The sequence below is a fragment of the Schistocerca serialis genome, chromosome 9 (genome assembly GCF_023864345.2).
Source record: "Schistocerca serialis cubense isolate TAMUIC-IGC-003099 chromosome 9, iqSchSeri2.2, whole genome shotgun sequence".
Lineage (NCBI taxonomy): Eukaryota > Metazoa > Arthropoda > Insecta > Orthoptera > Acrididae > Schistocerca > Schistocerca serialis.
The window spans coordinates 167,960,978-167,980,933 of record NC_064646.1 but is presented as its reverse complement, the minus strand read 5'-3'; the positions used below and the strand labels follow the sequence as shown (position 1 = coordinate 167,980,933).

Here is a 19,956-nt window from a genome sequence, read left to right as displayed (position 1 = left end):
CGCTACCAATTTTACCCAAAACCTTATTTGTCTGTCATTTCTATGAAATACTAAAATAGGAAATTAAAGCAACAGTAACAAACTAAAAACTTTGATTCATTGTTTATAATAAAAATAGAAAGCAACTGATCTGCTGTTTATGTTTGCACAGTATGCCTTTATCTGTTTGTAGCCCTTTACACACAGACAACACGAAAGATAGAGTTCTCCATCCCCAATTTTCATACTTTAACACTAACTATTCGTTATGCCCAAATATTAGAGTTTTTCAAAAAAGTACGATCAGTGGGAGAAAACTGTTGATTTTTCATAGTATTCAACCCCTCATTACTTTTCGAGGAAAGCAAAGAACAGCATATGGACAAAGATTTTTTTTTATTTGTCTATTTTATTTGATATTTTGATTCTAGGTATCTTGAAACTTAAAATGCAAATGCCTAACTGAGTAACAGAATTTTTCAATCACCATTCGATGTCTACGTCTGCTACTGAAAAGAATAATAATAAAACACCGAAAAGCGATTATTTCAGAAACCGGTTATTATGAGCGGTTTCAACTGTCAGGTTAAACTAGGGATGAAAGAAACCGGTATAACCGAACCGTTTGTTTGAGCGATATCGCCATCTCTACCCCGCTCCACCCCCAACCCCTTTCCCGATGCCTATACCAGTCAATAAGATAAGGTTCGTACCCGGAAAAGTAACAAATAATCCTTAGTCATTTACAAAACGATCAAAGCTTGTTGCCTAGTTACTGCATGGTAAGTGACAAAAAATCCGTTAGGACGTGTATGTTCCATGCTCCGATAGCAGGGGTCTCCATCCAGGAACGGGAAGTACAGAGATCACTAGCTGGAACGTTTCAATATGTATCCCACTATAGTTTCAGTTATTCTGAGTCGTTGACCTGTACGCTGCCAACGCTGAAGTTTATCCCTAGGCGGATATGAAGCACACGCGAGAACCTGAAAAACAATGCATGCTATCTGCGCCACGTGGATCGGGGCCCAGGAAGTGGCGGCGTGCAGGACGAACCATGTTCTGCACGGATTCCTCGCTTCAGGAAGACCGCATGCCAATATAAAGCGCTCTGTGCAGCAAACAAGCTATTACTGTCCTGCACCAACAGCACGAGCGCAGAAGCCATGAGCCACCTCGGACTGTTTGCCGTAGCAGCGGTAGCTCTTCTTTCGGTGAGACTAATTCGCTAATGTTCTTGCCATTCACGCTTGCATTTTGTTCTGGAAACTTTCTAGAAACATGATCGATAATTTCGGAACGTTAATGTGAAACCATCTTTGAATGCTAACTAACTTTAAATTTTCTTTATGAGTGGCTACCGAAACCAGATTCTTTTTCTGTTATTTTCCGCTCAATGAGGACACGTTTTCATAAGCGACTGTGAAAGCTGTTAGTTTTAATCAAAAATTGTAATAATTGTTATTAGCCTGATGAAAGATGTACAGAAAAATTGTAAAGCTCCATCTCTGACAATATTATCGTTTACCTATACTTTTTCTCTAAAATTGCAAATGGAATCAAGTAAAACTTTTATTATCGTTATCATAAAATATGATATGAAGCCGTACAACCTGTACTTTGAAAACACTTATTCCGACATGTCAGTATTCAAACATTTTCTGGAACCACCTTTTCTCGGACATTTCAGTATTCTGATAGAGAACAAAAAACTGAAATTAATCATTCTTCCTATAAATCATGAAAAAACAATTTTCTAGTATCTGACTGCGAATTTTAAAATATTGTCTAATATCTCTTAACAGTTATACTGCAATGCTCCTGTACGCAACGGACAACTTACTTTGTCTTGCAGCTGTAACTGCGTGATCAGCAACGTGTTAAATAATTCAAAAGAAACGCTGCGATCCATGCAGAGTGCAATGCATGGTTACAACTACCGATGCAACTACTAGTATGTCTTTTATATAGAATCTGAACGATCAGAAGTGGTTTGGTCAACAAGCCCTAAGCGGTGTATAAAAAAAAAAAAAAAAACAGGACATATAATCCCGTCTTAGGCTTGCGATCATTTTTATGTTAATAATTGGCAACCAATGCTGTACAATCGCAATAAAGTCATGAGATGTTCAGTTGACTCTTCTATTAGAACATGTTGCGCGTTTCGGGATTACACCCATCTTCAGACATCTGTTACAAAAAAGTACAAAACATAAGAGAACAGCACACACAACACGTCTCAACGTTACAGAAAATGAGATCGGGTCATATGAGTTACATACCACAAACTTCAACTCCTTCCTAATCAACCAGGCGTACTGCCTTGACAACTCAAAGAAAGTGTCCAATAACATACGACTATAACTGCGACACAAGCAGTCTTGAAGCAGAGCTTATACTGAGGCTAAACAAGTCAACTAGCCGCGAAGCGCCCTCGGTAGGGGGCGCTGCATGGTCATGTGCTCCATGCGTTACATGTAATTTAATAATAGTATACTCAGCATATAACATCTAACAGGGTGTAATGTAAAAATTTTGGAATTTTTAAAAATTAAAAAGAATATCCTTTAGTGTTAAGGTGCTAGTCGTAATTACACATTATCCTTTACCCTACACTCCTCGGAATATGGGACCTCATTATCTCACTCAGACAGTGTGAACGTTACAAATTTTTACGCAAATCGGAGAATACGTTCACAAGGCAAAGTTATAATTTTATATTGTTCGTCTCTCGTTATCAATCAACGATAACCTCTATAAATAGCGCCTTGCTACAACAGTATCCTTGACTCTATTAAAATTTTATCGTAATAAACTAATTCGTTAATCTCAACCTTTCAGAATTAAATGGAATAACTTTTCATTTATAATTAATCACTTTGCAATAAAACATAAACTTGCTTTCCCTATTTAAATAATTATTAATTATCTTTCTTTCCGTTGCAAGTTATTACCTGAAAAAATACTATTCCTTCTTTTCTTTTTCTTTGAACTTTGCTTGTACCAGTATCCCAGTCTTTTTAGTTTATTCACCTTTGGATTTACTTTATTCCGTAAAGATATATTCAAGATATTAGTCTGCTTTCAAATAAACCTTTGATTATTTTTTCTTGTAACAATTTATGGATAAAGGACATGTCAGGTACTGATTTTTTCAGTTTAAAATCGTTTTCTTTATTTCCTTCAATTAATTCATTTACAGGTACAAGTCAGCGTCTTATTTTATTGGTGCTGGTTCTCTATTCAAAACCCCACTAAGCGAAAACATAACTTTAAAAAAATTAAAAAAACAAAAAACCTGAGTGTCACAGCCAATTTTCAGCTATATGAAGTTCAAATAATCAGGCAAACCTCAATCACTCCGGGAGTTGACTTACGTGACACACTGATATTTAAAATCCAAAACACAACACTCGATGATCTCTTTCAGAGAGAACTAGCGTGTTCTCTAATAAATGGTTCTTGATATGTCGTTTAGGGACAAGGGGAAAAGCCACCAAATTCTCAATAAATTTCCGACTGTTTCTCCATAAATAACTATTACGTACGACGACCGTTCTCTTTAATGTAGACTACACAATCAGCGCATCCAACGAGATTTCCGGAATTTAATATATTACGACGCTCACGGTGAAGTCACACAATAAATCCAACCAAATACTGCTAAGTCACTATTCCTCAGTACTTGCGTACACCTATACTATCACAATAACAATATGCAAGGCTACTATCCCTTAGTGTGTGCTTCAATCCTCAACCACAAAATAACTAAACGAATTCGCGTGAACACGTCTCTTCAGGTACACCATCCAACAGAAAATCTCACAAAAATATTGAAACCCGGTTCTCCTACCATTGTGTAGCTATTAAGCAGCGCAAGACACTATTAATCACATCTACGAGAAATTAATCTCGCACTTCAATAAATCAGAGCTTTTCCCTATGCCTGGCGTGTCTACCAAAATCGACGAAATAATCATTGTATACACAAGCCGATAGTCTTCCCAAAATACCTTTCTTAACGACTTAGAACTGCTTTGAACACATTCGAGTTCTATCTCCATTATATACCAGTTGACGTATCGTGCGTGTGAGCTGATCTCATCACACTCTTGAGATAATCTCTCTTGAGGTTCACTACTTCAGCAATCTACTGAAATTCTAGAAGGACAAACCAAGAACTATTCTCTGTGAACAAAAGAATCACACTAATTCTCTCATTAACAATAAGCGTTTCTTCTTAGCAGTCGCCGGCAAACGTTCTTAGTGGCCAGCTGCCTCGTAGTTATTTTTGCCGCACGCCGCGATTCAACAGTTGGCCGAGCATTGCAAACCCGCTGACTTGACAGGACACAGCTTTTCTCGACCATCAGGAGTTATATATCTGCAATATTTTAACACAAAAATATAACAAAACTATATAAACAACTTGACAAACTCTTTATTCTTGTAGCACATAAAAATCGATAGTATTGTGTATTTAAACCAGAGACCTAGAATCGACGGAGAGGCTTTGTCCCGCCGTAACCCTCAGTAGTTCACAACTCCACAACAGGCCACAGCAGTCCGCCCATCCCACCGCCGCTCCGCACCGAACGCAGGGTTATTGTGCGGTTCGGCCCCCAGTCGACCCCACACCCCTCCCGGGAGCATCTAATAGCAGACGAGTGTAACCCTAAATGTTTGCGTGGTAGAGTCAATATGGTGTACGCTTACGTGGATCATGATGTTTGGTTTGTGGGGTACTCAACTGCGCCCTTACAGATTCCCAACTTTGCTCAGTCCAATCTCTCCACTTTCATGAATGATGATGAAATGATGAGGACAACACAACCACCCAGTCATCTGGAGGCAGATGAAAATCTCTGACCACACTGGGAATCGAACCCGGTACCCTGTGCTCGGGAAGCGAGAACGCGACCGCGAGACCACAAGCTTCAGATGAACATATGTGCAGACAGTGTCTGCACAGCAATCGCTGACATAGCGTACCTGAGGTGGAATAAGGGGAACCAGCCCGCATTCGCCGAGGCAGATGGAAAACTGCCTTAAAAACCATCTACAGGCTGGCCGGCACACTGGACCTTGACACTAATCCACCAGGCGGATTCGTGCCAGAGACCGACCGGCACGCCTTCCCATTCGGGAAGCAGCGGGCTAGACCGCGTGGCAAAATCGATAGTAAGTTGAGGTGATACAAAAAAGTCATGCACATTTTTTTGTGCTGAAGACAGTTTGACGCATTACATCATAGTACAGTTCGTAGTTGAGGCTCTGTACAGACTCACCCCTATTTATGTATGAAAATATATTTTTAAATCATGTACAGTACTACACAATGCAATTCGAATATTTCCCAACAGAATTAAGTAATGAGAAACACTTTTTTTTTTTTTTTTTTTTTTTTTTTTTTTTTTAGGAACTCCTGACGTCTGGGGATGTCTTACAAGCAGGCAGTAGCTAGTCTTAAAACTGTTACTTGAAATTCCGGTTAACTTCATGTAGTAGAGTTTTGGAGATGTGGATGCTAAGGGGTACAGCTCCTATAGCCGACTAGAAGGCTCTGGTTGTGGAACTTAGGAGTGTCCTACCAATCTTCACATCATTTTCACGTTCTGATGTTAACAACGGTGGGGAATCAAGTGAGCAGCTGAATCATCAGTCCCTGTATATCTCCATTATGTATCTTTAATTGACGTTTAATATTAATGTTTTGATAGCAGGAGAGATACTTTCTTGTTTCTGGACTTGACAATTCAGTACACTGTAGGAAAGATATGCTATTTTTTTTAAAAATTTATCTCTATAGTGCACCAAAATACAGTAATATATGCATCACCATCTAGCTCGAGTTTCGCGAATGATAGAGGAAATAAAGGCATGAAATATGTGCTACTACCTTCAATTGTTAATCATTTCTTTGTTTTCTGGCGGTGTTTCCGGTATAAAGTGCATTATCGGCAAATTTCTTTTCGTGACTGTATTGTGCATACTTCTTGCGAGTTTTATTTTCTTGTGGATAACTGCCGCAGATGGTAAGTCAGTAAAAAGCATAATGTGAAGTAACATGTTTAGCCGACGACATCACAGTTTCCAACACATTATCACAACAAACTACACTAAAACAGACGTGTGTCGGAGAGATTTTGAATGTATGTGTATCGCTCAAACAGTATATTGTCGTAATACTAAAGTGTGAGTATAAATACAAGATCTGCCTGTTACATCATGTTAACTTCGCAACTTAAATCTACATCTACATCTACATTTATACTCCGCAAGCCACCCAACGGTGTATGGCGGAGGGCACTTTACGTGCCACTGTCATTACCTCCCTTTTCTGTTCCAGTCGCGTATGGTTCGCGGGAAGAACGACTGCCGGAAAGCCTCCGTGCACGCTCGAATCTCTCTAATTTTACATTCGTGGTCTCGGAAGGAATAAGTAGGGGGAAGCAATATATTCGATACCTCATCCAGAAACGTACCCTCTCGAAACCTGGCGAGCAAGCTACACCGCGATGCAGAGCGCCTCTCTTGCAGAGTCTGCCACTTGAGTTTGCTAAACATCTCCGTAACGCTGTCACGCTTACCAAATAACCCTGCGATGAAACGGATCTTCTCTAACTCCTCCGTCAACCCGATCTGGTACGGATCCCACACTGATGAGCAATACTCAAGTATAGGTCGAACGAGTGTTTTGTAAGCCACGTCCTTTGTTGATGTACTACATTTTCTAAGGACTCTCCCAATGAAACTCAGCCTGGTACCCGCCTTACCAACAATTAATTTTATATGATCATTCCACTTCAAATCGTTCCGCACGCATACTCCCAGATATTTTACAGAATTAACTGCCACCAGTGTTTGTTCCGCTATCATTGTTAGTTCCGGGGTTTGGTGTGATGGATGTAGTAGTTTTTTTCACTGGGGGGACTGCAGTGGCGTGGGTGTTGGGAAAGTGGATCAGGCTTATCAGTGGTTATGTAGGATTTGCAGCAGAGATAGGAAGATAGTGGAACAGGAGGGGAAAATTGCTGCCCTTCAGGCTGAGCTAGATCAGGCTAGGGAAGATCTGGACAGGTTAAGGAGGGAGAAGGGCAAAGAGAGGTGGGAAGTGGCAACAGGTAGCAGAAGGAACAGGCCTAGAACTAAGTCTGACAGTTTTGTGGTGAATGTCAAAAATAAGTTTGACCTGTTGCTTCAGTTAGAAACTGATGAGCCTCAAGCTGAGGTAGGTGTAGACAGGACACAACAAACTTTCAATAGGAAATTGAAAAAGAATGTAGGAAAGTCATTGAAAAGGAAGAAAGATTTGTTGTTAGGCAGTTCTCATGCCAGAGGTGTAGGCCAACTTCTGCAGGAGTAATTAGGACCAGAATACCAGGTCACAAATATTTTCAAACCAAGTGCTAGTCTGGATCAGGTGACATAGGATTTAGGTTCACTCTGTAAAGGATTTACCAGGGAAGACACCGTGGTTATTGTGGGAGGGCCAGGGAACAGCATCGACAGAGATCCTGGGTACAGTATAGAGTGTGACCTGGTAAAGATTGCGTCGGCATCGAGACACACCAATGTTGAATTTGTATCTGTCCTGAGACGCCATGACCGGCCTCATTTGAACTCTTCTGTTGGGAGAGTTAATTTGGAGTTGGAAGGCTGCTTGGGTCAGGTGCGGGGGCTCATATTGGTGTGGTTCCTGTTGATGATCTCAGTAGGTGGGACTATACCTGGCACGGCCTACATCTCAACGGGAAAGGGAAGGGGAAACTGGCTGGGGTAATAGCAGGAAATTTAAGGGGGGAGGCACTGCCATGAATGGTAAAATACCAGTGGTTACAGGTGTTGGAGCAGCACCTTTTTTAGGATAGGTAAGACAGAAAGATGTCAAGTTCTACGAGAGGTCAGGATTGAAACAAATCTTCAGTTTAGGAAATAAATTAAACAGCACAATTCTAGCACATTGGATCACCAATCACAGCTATCAATTATAAATTTTCACCAATCACCAGAAATTTTATCTCCATCAAGTTGTATCTCAGTCCTAGGTAATTGCATTGATGAATTAAAGTCACCCAACCCAGTTGACATAATCTGCCTCTCTGAACACCGTGTGACCACTGGTATAGGAACTAGGCCAAGCACAATGAGAAACTCAGACAGGAGAGTACTGCAAATGTTAGAATAAGGAAAGGTTCTCAGAAAAGTATAATTAAAAATAATGTAAGTATATTTCATCAAAATATTGGGAGTTTAAAGAATAAAGTAGGTGAGCTTCTGGTTTGTTTAGAAGATTTAGAAGCTGAGAATGAAATAGATATACTATGCCTGTCTGAGCATCACATTGTTACTGATATGGATAAGGTAAATGTAAGTGGATATAAGCTCTCTGCACATGTAATGAGAGAAAATATGGAGAAAGGAGGAGTTGCCATATATGTCAAAAGTTATCATTGTGCAAAAAGTATAGAAACAAAAAAGTTTTGTGTAGAGAAACATATAGAAGCATGTGCCTGTGAGCTTAAATTAAATAAAGGCACATTTATAATTGTAACTGTATGTAGGTCCCCATCAGGAAATTTTCATCTATTTCTGAAAAATTTGGACTTCTTGTTGTGCTATCTGTCAGACAGGGGGAAGCAAATTATTATTTGTGGGGACTTCAATGTAGATTCTCTGAAAGAGGGTAATAGGAAAAATGACCTTGAAGTATTACTCGGTTCTTTCAATTTGACACCCGTTATTGATTTTCCTGCTCGGGTGGTGAAGGATAGCAGCTCACTGATAGATAACTTCTTTATAGACCAAGATAAGTTTAACCAGATAAATGCTCAGCCTGTTGAGAATGGTCTTTCTGATCATGGTGCACAGCTAGTTACAATATATGACATAGCTCCATTCAGCAATACTAAACAGTCCTCCAAAGTAGTACGTTCAGTCAATGATTTAACAATTGCAAATTTCAGGGAAAGCCTACAGCAGATAGACTGGGATGAGGTGTACCGTGAACCTGATGCCAATTTAAAATATAATTTATGTCATGACATTTTTGTAAATGCATTTGAAAACTGCTTCCCCAAGAAAATAGTTAAATATACTCGTACGAAACCTTGTAACAAACCATGGCTTACTAAGGGTATAAAAATATCTTGTAACTGGAAAAGGGAAATGTATCTGACAGCAAGAAGGAGTAGTGACCCAGAAACTATCAAAAATTATAAAAACTACTGTATTATATTAAGAAAAGTTATTAAAAAATCCAGGAGTATGTGTATCATGTCTGAAATCAGCAACTCTGTTAATAAAATTAAAACAATTTGGAATATTATTAAAAGAGAAACAGGTCAACCAAGAGCAGAGGAAGACATTATTACCATCAAATTGAATGAAAACTTTACGAACAAAAAGTCAGAAGTTGAAAATGTTTTTAATAATCATTTTCTAAATGTTGTGGATATAGTAGGATCCAGGTGTTCATTAGAAGATGCTAGGCTGTTAATGGAAGAGGCCATACCTATGCAATTTGATACAATTGAAATCTCACCCACTTCTCCCTCTGAAATTAGGAAAATAATAAACTTGCTTAAAAGCAAAAACTCACATGGAATTGACGGCATTTCCAGCAAAATACTAAAAGCTTGTTCTCAACAGATAAGTAAGATTCTCAGCCACCTGTGTAATAGCTCTCTGGAACAGGGCATTTTCCCTGAAAGACTGAAATATGCTATTGTTATACCTTTGCATAAAAAGGGGGATAGATCTGATGTCAACAATTACCGTCCAATCTCCCTTCTAACAGCTTTATCCAAAATTTTTGAGAAAGTAATGTATTCAAGAGTAGCTTCACATATCTGTAAAAATGAAGTACTAACAAAATGTCAGTTTGGTTTCCAGAAAGGTTTTTCAACAGAAAATGCCATATATGCTTTCACCAGTCAAATTTTGAATGATCTGAATAACCGAACACCACCCATTGGGATTTTTTGTGATCTCTCAAAGGCTTTTGATTGTGTAAATCATGAAATTCTGCTAGACAAGCTCAAGTATTGTGGCATGAGTGGGACAGTGCACAAATGGTTTAATTTGTACCTAACTGGAAGAGTGCAGAAAGTTGAAATAAGTAGTTCTCGTAACATGCAAAGATCAGCACATTCCTCAAACTGGGGAACTATCAAGAATGGGGTTCCACAAGGGTCAGTCTTGGGTCCTTTGTTGTTCTTATTATATATTAATGACTTGCCATTCTATATTCATGAAGAGGCAAAGTTAGTTCTCTTTGCTGATGATACAAGTATAGTAATCACGCCTGACAAACAAGAATTAACTGATGAAATTGTCAATACTGTCTTTCAGAAAATTACTAAGTGGTTCCTTGTAAATGGACTCTCACTGAATTTTGATAAGACACAGTACATACAGTTCCATACAGTGAATGGTATGACGCCATTAATAAATATAGACCTTAATCAGAAGCATATAGCTAAGGTAGAATATTCCAAATTTTTAGGTGTGTCCATTGATGAGAGATTAAATTGGAAGAAACACATTGATGATCTGCTGAAACGTTTGAGTTCAGCTACTTATGCAATAAGGGTCATTGCAAATTTTGGTGATAAACATCTTAGTAAATTAGCTTACTACGCCTATTTTCACTCATTGATTTCATATGGCATCATATTTTGGGGTAATTCATCACTGAGGAATAAAGTATTTATTGCACAAAAGCGTGTAATCAGAATAATAGCTGGAGTCCACCCAAGATCATCCTGCAGACATTTATTTAAGGATCTAGGGATATTCACAGTAGCTTCTCAGTATATATATTCTCTTATGAAATTTGTTATTAACAACCAAACCCAATTCAAAAGTAATAGCAGTGTGCATAACTACAATACTAGGAGAAAGGATGATCTTCACTATTCAAGATTAAATCTAACTTTGGCACAGAAAGGGGTGAATTATACTGGCACTAAAGTCTTTGGTCACTTACCAAATAGTATCAAAAGTCTGACAGATAACCAACAAGTATTTAAGAAGAAATTAAAAGAATTTCTGAATGACAACTCCTTCTACTCCAGAGAGGAATTTTTAGATATAAATTAAGAAAAAAAAGAAAAAAATATTAAAAAAAATAAAAAAATAAAGTTATATTAACTTAAGTATGTTGTTAAATTAACCTAATTATGTCATGTATTGGAAAATTTGACTCGTTCCACATCATTACGAAATATCGTATTCATGATCCATGGAACTAGTATTAATCTAATCTAATCTAATCTAATCTAATACAATAAAGGATCCTTCTTTCTATGTATTCGCAATACATTACATTTGTCTATGTTAAGGGTCAGTTGCCACTCCCTGCACCAAGCGCCTATCCGCTGCAGATCTTCCTGCATTTCGCTACAATTTTCTAATGCCGCAACTTCTCTCTATACTACAGCATCATCCGCGAAAAGCCACATGGAACTTCCGACACTATCTACTAGGTGATTTATATATATTATGAAAAGCAATGGTCCCATAACACTCCCCTGTGGCACGCCAGAGGTTACTTTAACGTCTGTAGACCTCTCCATTGATAGCAACATGCTGTGTTCTGTTTGCTAAAAACTCTTCAATCCAGCCACACAGCTGGTCTGATATTCCGTAGGCTCTTACTTTGGTTATCAGGCGACGGTGAGGAACTGTATCGAACGCCTTCTGGAAGTCAAGGAAAATAGCATCTACTAATATTTTCTGGGTCTCATGATCAAATAAAGCGAGTTGGGTCTCACACGATCGCTGTTTCCGGAATCCATGTTGATTCCTACAGAGTAGATTCTGGGTTTCCAAAAACGACATGATACGCGAGCAAAAAACATGTTCTAAAATTCTACAACAGATCGACGTCAGAGATATAGGTCTATATTTTTGCGCATCTGCTCGGCGACCCTTCTTGAAGACTGGAACTACCTGTGCTCTTTTCCAATCATTTGGAACCTTCCGTTCCTCTAGAGACTTGCGGTACACGGCTGTTAGATGGGGGGCAAGTTCTTTCGCTTACTCTGTGTAGAATCGCATTGGTATCCCATCAGGTCCAGTGGACTTTCCTCTGTTGAGTGATTCCAGTTGCTTTTCTATTCCTTGGACACTTATTTCAATGTCAGCCATTTTTTCGTTTGTGCGAGGATTTAGAGAAGGAACTGCAGTGCGGTCTTCCTCTGTGACACAGCTTTGGTTAAAGGTGTTTAGTATTTCAGCTTTACGCGTGTCATCCTCTGTTTCAATGCCATCATCATCCCGGAGTGTCTGGATGTGCTGTTTTGAGCCACTTACTGATTTAACGTAAGACCAGAACTTCCTAGGATTTTCTGTCAAGTCGGTACATAGAATTTTACTTTCGAATTCACTGAACGCTCCTCCTTATGCTAACTTTGACATCTTTTAGCTTCTGTTTGTCTGAGAGGTTTTGGCTGCGTTTACACTTGGAGTGAAGCTCTCTTTGCTTTCGCAGTAGTTTCCTAAATTTGTTGTTGAACCACGGTGGGTTTTTCCCGCCCCTCACAGTTTTACTCGGCACGTACCTGTCTAAAACGCATTTTACGATTGCCTTGAAGTTTTTCCATAAACACTCAACATTGTCAGTGTCGGAACAGAAATTTTCGTTTCGATCTGTTAGGTAGTCTGAAATCTGCCTTCTATTACTCTCGCTAAACAGATAAACCTTCCTCCCTTTTTTTATATTCCTATTAACTTCCATATTCAGGGATGCTGCAACGGCCTTATGATCACCGATTCCCTGTTCTACACTTTCAGAGTCGAAAAGTTCGGGTCTGTTTGCTATCAGTAGGTCCAAGATGTTATCTCCACGAGTCGGTTCTCTGTTTAATTGCTCGAGGTAATTTTCGGGTAATATAGCGACTCCTTGGGTTGCTTCTGTTAGCCAACCATAGCATAGAAACCGTTACTGGAACATCATGCTTCCTTGCAGACTGAATATACATGAAAAATGATGAATGTCTCTATTTTAATATTTGGTTTTTTCGTATTAATACTTTCATATTACGAAAATATGTGTCTTCAGTGATCCACCAGATAAAACAAAGTAGGGATGCTATGTCGATTCTGGCTCGCCTAGTCAAAAGGATTTAATTTGTCATCATTATGAAGTCACTATCCACACCTCTTTTTCAGTGATATCATCAGATGTCAGATGGTGGGAAATTTAAAAATTAATGACGGAAGATGATAGTAAATTTAAAACTTATACATGGCGCATGGAAGTAAATTAAAAAAATGCAATAGGACGCTACCAGAAAATTTTTTTTACAATCAGTTACAGTGTAGTAAGGCTGTCAATAAAGTATCGACATGTGACATTTTTCCAAAAAAGTTCAGATATACATCGGCGATATTTTTCCCCTGTTGTATCGATATCAAAAGGCAATATCGAGCGCCAATATTTTATTTTATATTTTTTCACAATATTTGGTAAATATTTGAAGATGTTCTTTCGAAGTTGTAGTAGAACACAATTTTACTTTCACTGCTTGAAGAAGTTTTACTACTCTTTGAGCTTCCATCGTGTCCAATCTTTTCTTCTGACTGTATGAAGCAAGTAGACGTGGCACAAAAGAAGAAGTCAGATTGCACTGAGGGTTGGCGGCATGAATGGAATAACAAGATTTCGATGTGAAGAAATACCACACCAGCTGTCCAAAAAAATAATTTTTAAGTGTGCTGTTTCTTCACATCGACATTCTTCAAAAACATTTGTGAAAATGGTGAAGAAATACAAAACTGGTGTTTGTGGCGGGCAGAGATATGTGAGTGGAAATGCTGGTGTAATCGATGCTCGGTGGTACCAACAGAAACTGCAGCGTTAACTTCCCCATGCAGTGATGCTATGACTGCGAGGTCGTTGCGTTTGCAGAACTGCAAAAACAGGGAAGTCGACATGAAATGCTTTGGGCAAATCGATATGTGACAAAAACTAACAAAGGACCCATCAGACTACTTTTATTGAACCCACTTACATGTAGTTACCATTCTTAGCAAGGTGGTTATTACCAAGCATGAACATGCATAATTTTCTTTTCAATTCTTGCTGTAAGGCGGATAGGCAGGCTGCTAGCTTGTTAATGTACAGAATATCTAATAAAAAAATCAGTACTTAAAAATACAGCTCTACAGCCAGCAGTGCATTACAATGTGCAGCCGAAATTTTTATAGGCAAGTATGTTGATAGTTTCTCGATACTTTTTCGATATATCAAGAGCAAATAATGATATTTTTAAATATCGAGATAGATTCCCGATATTCACTATAAATTTTTTGCCAAACTCTCCATTTCAGAACTATACACAGTAATTTCCCACAGAATCATTTATCGAAAAAATTCGAAAGCACACACACACACACACCACACACACACACACACACACAAAAGACATCCAACTTCCTTCATCTGAATTAGCAGCGTTGCAAAAGTATTCGTTTATACATCTCACACACACACACACACATACACACACCACACACACACACACACACACACACACACACACACACACAAGCGTCATAATTCTGTGCTATGTTCGGAACTATTGTCTCTAACAGTATTTTCAATGTCAAAAAATAAATAGGTAAGCACTTAATATTCTCTCTCATCAGAAAATTTCATCTCTTTGCATAGTATATTAGGGATGGAGGAGTTTGTGAAGAAAAATTAGACAAAAGTATTCTATACATAAATTTCCTTATAAAAAGATTGCATTCCAAAGAAAAAGTAATGTCTGTTCCTGCAGTTGGCCCACTTTCAATGTCAGTCAAACATTACAGTAATTCTGTGCTAGGGTATTAACTTTATCTTGCAGTACAAAACATTTGTCATGTTCTGCTGATAATGCTAAATCATCAACCAGAGGGAACTACATGACATTTGGCTGAAATAGCATATTGCTGACTGGTATTACGCAAATTGTAGTGACTACCATTACTGTGAATGGTGACCTTCGTTACCCCAATAGTATTCATCATGCATTTAGGGTAATGTTAGCCACCATGATTGGGACAATGGCAGTTCCTGCCAGGGCCAACTTGCATTTTTTTTTTCAATATTTACCACCATTTGCCATCTTTATTTTTGTAATTTCCTTCCAACTACCATTTTTAATTTTTAATATTACCACTATTTTTAAATTTCCTGCCGTCTTGGAGATGTCATACGCTCAAGATGGGCATGTTATTACCTTCATGATCATGTGATGTCCATGAAGGTAAAATCAGGTCAGAATCCTCATAGCATTCCTACTACAACATCTCGAAAACTTATGATTTCTAGTACATTTGTTACACTAAAGTATCCAAGAGAGCCCTAGTACAACCATTTTGACCAATGAAATGTTGCAACCCTCCCTGATATAGAAACCAAGAGCCGTGTTTGCCTTAAAGTATTAACAGCTGTAGTAGCATGTATAAAATTATTTCAGTGAATGGAAGGCCCCCCCCCTCCCCCCCCCCCCCCCTCCCCCCCCCCCCCCCCCCCCCCCCAGCACCAAAAAAGGCAAAGTCAATTTCATTTGCCGCAAAAGTTTTGAACAGATGTACTAGTATGTATGCTTTGACACTTTGTTGCTGAAATCTGCCTTTGTTTACTGCTGACAAGTATAAAAGTTTACTGACATTTCGTCTTCTTTTTTTTTTATTTCAGGTAGCCGTTCACAGTGATGCAGCAAGTGTAAGTAACAATAGATTGACAGTCACAAAGCAAATCATCCAGTGATATAAACAAAATAGAAACAGAATCCTCAATAAATTAACTTAAAGTCTATGAACGCAGACTTAAACAAAATCTGTGTTATACACAGAGAGACGTTCCGACTACTGTACCAATTTTATGCAAGAATTAGAACATGATTTGGTCTAATCTAAATTAATAATAAAACTGTAAAACTGACATGCTTGTCTGTTTGAACACGCTTCTCCTAAGCTACCGGACGAATTTTCACAGGGCTTCACAGATAACTTCAGCATACCTTGGGGCACTGTACAGGCTTTAGCTTACAAAAATCGGATCACAGAAAAAAATATCGTGATTTAAAGTTTTACCAAAAGTTTCTTGTCTGCCCATTTGAACATGTTAGCCTTCAAAATTACTAGACGAATTTTCATGGGATTTTCGAATGTAACTTGAGGACAGCCTGGGACACCATATAGGCTTTATTTCATCACAACCATATAACGAAAAAAAAGATATCCATACATATTATAAAAATGTATGTATGTACATATGTTACACATCATCCAAAACCCAGGACCAATTTCAACCAACCTTGGTAACATATACTTACAGTCTGAATAGAACTGCTATGGAGGTAATAACCACCTACCTATCCAAGGGATGGGGGTGAAAATGAAGTGTAGGCCATAACACGTGAATACTCAGTTTTTATTCATCCAGTATTTGACTTGCATCAGATTCTGAACATAAGCACACTACAAGCTTTATGAATTTTTTTCTCGCTGACAACCCCTACAAAATGATGAAAGGAAAACAGTGTATTGCTTAATACAGATTCACTGCTCATTTTTGCATCAGGCATGGCATTTCAATTTATTGTTTCTTTACTACAACTGTAGGCCTATTTGTAACACATCTTGCAGACAGTGTTCACATATACCACTGAAGGTACCTCCAAAATCATATCATTGTGCAACTCGTAGTTCAAGATATATAATGTCATATTACTAAACCAATGAACCAATTTCGATGAGATTTGGTAAGGAGACAGTTTGAACCCTGAGTAGGCTGCTTTAGACAGTGTGTAATACAAGTTACTTATTGATTTAGAAAATATAATGTGAATTAGGGAATTATATTTACTCTTTGAAATAGCTATTTACTCTTTCACTTTTGAAATTTGTCATATCTGCGAAAATAGTTCTATAAGTTCGTATGTACTATGTGATATGATTCAAAGTAAAGTATGCAATGCTTATACAATATTGAGTGTGTTTGATCCATACTTCCACACTATTTCTTGCATAATGTACACATTGTATAATGTATAGCCACTTCAATAGCAAGATGCATAGATGCGGATGCGCCCAGCTGTCCATGCTCCTCTGCACGCACTCCTTGGCAGCACCATTGCACATGCCAATGCGGTGTGTGATGGGACAGCTTGGGATGGAGAGCAGAGCAGAGAACACATCAGGGGATATGCTTAGCCTTGAAGTATGCTACAAGCTGGGATATGCAGATGATTAGCATTTTAGAGAAACTGCACAAAGTAGATAGGAGTAACACAACAAACATTCCTTGTATAAGGGAAGATTATGCAGCTATTTTTCCTACTGTACTGTATATACTCAACAAGTAAACTTCCTTTATTTTCTGTCCTTCCTGGTGTTGTAATTTTATTGATGTTAAATGGACTGGATAGTATGTTGAAAGGAGGCTATGAGATCATCAACAAAAGTAAATCATTGGTAATGATTGTAGTTGAGTTAAACCAGATGATGCAGGGGGAATTAGGTTAGAAAATAAACTAAATGTAGAAATGAGTTTTGTTATTTGAGAAGGGAAGTAACTTGCAGTAGGAGAAGTAAGTAGGACATAAATTGCAGACTGGCAATACCAAGAAAACCTTATCTGAAACAGTTAGATTGGATAAGTAGTAAAGAGGTATTGAATGGCTTCGGTGAGGAAAGAAATTTATGGCCCATCTTCACTAAAATAAGGGGTTTGTTGACAGAACACATCAATGGACGGCTGGAAGAATGTGATATGTCGCATTTCATGACTTTATAGGAAGTGTGTGTGTTCCATGTTTTCGTGGACAGAACTCTGGGGAGTGCTGCAGTGGTGACATGGCAGTACATGTTATTCCTCTGCACTCTTGTGGATGATGTCACTTATAGGAAGGGCTAAAGAATCATGCCATGACACAAAACCATTTCAGAGTTAGACATGTGCTATTACGAATGTGCTGTGCAGAATTAAACAATACACATTAACTAAGATATGTGACACAGCATGCATTAAAACAGAACATACGGGAATGGTTTGAAAAGTTCTCAGAACGGAAGAGGAAAAAAGTACTGACATCACTGAAACCCTTTTTTATTTTTCAATGTAGTCTTGGGCCAACGATGTTCCAGTGCCTTGATCCCATCTCGAAAATGAGTTTCCTCCAGTCCTGCAAAAAGTTGTCAACTCTGGCTATCAATTCTTCGTTTGAAGTGAATCTTCGTCCACCAAGAGAAATTTTCAGTTTTTGGATGAGCTGGAAGTCTGACGTAGCCACATCAGGTGAATAAGGTGGGTGTGGCAACAATTCATACCTTAGTTTGTGTAATTTTGCCATGGCAAAAGCACATGTGTGCGGGTGCGAATCAAGAGTCGCGGCACCCATCTTGCAGATAATTTTTGCATTTCTAATTCTTCACTTAAAATGTGATATGCCCTTTCAGATGACATCTGGCAAGAATGAGCAATTTCATGCAATTTCAATTGGCAATCCTCCATGACCATTTTGTGCACTTTTGCAATGATTTCTGGAGTAGTGACACATTTTGGCTGACCACTGCACAGATCATCATCTGAGCTATCCCAACCATATTTAAATTCATTTTTCCACTTGGCAACATTTGAATAGGAATTAGCAGAGTCCTCCAGTGTATTCTGGAAATTGGCATGTATGTCCTTTACTTTCATACCTTTCTTTACAAAGTACTTAACACTGCTCGAATCTCGATTTTTTCCATCTTCACAAATCACTATGTGGGAACAACAGAGCCATGTCACTGCCACAGCTCTCTTCAGAGAGCACTGACGTTACACTTGTTTACAGGAAACAGTCCAACGAATATCATGTGAACAACTCGTTGCGCTAGTGCTGACATCTCATGGTGATTCCAAGAACTTTTCAAACCACCCTTGTACAACAGAATAAAATTCTTGTGAATTTGGTGGTGTTCTTGTTTGTCCATCAACTGAGTAATATTCAACACAGATAATTACATCAAACTTGCTGTTGCCTTTAACAAAACAGGCCTTTCATCTAATTTCTGCACATTGAAATGTAACACATAGCAGATTCATTCGGAGGGCAGGTTTTGGTAGAAATCAGATGTTCTTGTTTATTCATGAACTGAATCATATCTATCAGATCCACATTTTTCTTGTTACTGATCAGAAGCTACATGTGGTACAAGGCAGCAACTGATCAGGGTCAAGTAACCCATAAGTAAGTGGAAATACTGGACAACAATTCCTCGGTCTCAGAATATTGTGTTTTATCCTTGCATAGAGTGAGACAGGGTGATCTTGGGGTATTTTGAGCCAGTATACACTGACAGTCCTTGAAGTCATTTTGGCTTATTTCTGTCACAGAGGATGGTTTTTTCATCCAAGATTTGGCAATGACATGTGCCCAATCTTCAGGAGCTATAGGTTTAAATAATTTTTTTATGACATTCAATGAGGACGAAGGTCCAGTCACATGGTAAGAAGCTATGGCCAGAGACCATAATTTTCTGATTTCTAGAAATCAAATACATATGTAAGGACACACTGCACCAATTTTTGTTCTGACCAACACAACAGTCTGGCCAAATTATCAACTTCCCTTCTTCACCATAGGTTAGCTTCTGAAAATTTATTACAATATGTTTTAATATACATCATGCAATTTCTTTAGAGTCCCTTTTGGCAACCGATTAATGCCATAAATACATAGAAGCAAGCCAAATATTCATGTTGTGAACAGCAAAGTTGTAACATGTGTATTATCTTTGGTAGTACATAGTTGAACGCATAAGAGAAGGGTAGTAAAGTACACTCATGTTCAGGAAAAAACAGAATACCTCAAATGACTAGAGACAGGACATTCATATTTGCAGGACATGTACATTAGTAATCTCTGCAAGAATGATTAGCATTTCAATCACATTGGCCTGTGATATCACGGTGCAACACCACCTACCTGT

The 19,956-nt window shown here is 38.4% G+C and overlaps 1 protein-coding gene across 1 annotated transcript in view; it reads left to right on the top strand.

The window, feature by feature from the left end:
* Positions 1–1,114: 1,114 nt before the first annotated feature.
* The window catches only part of LOC126418895 (uncharacterized), a 40,811-nt gene continuing 21,969 nt past the window's right edge, over positions 1,115–19,956 (top strand). Inside the window, exons 1-2 of the mRNA XM_050085909.1 lie at positions 1,115–1,193; positions 15,674–15,700. Coding sequence (XP_049941866.1) covers positions 1,146–1,193; positions 15,674–15,700 — 75 coding nt within the window. The 5' untranslated portion in view covers positions 1,115–1,145. The remainder of the gene's footprint in view (positions 1,194–15,673; positions 15,701–19,956) is intronic.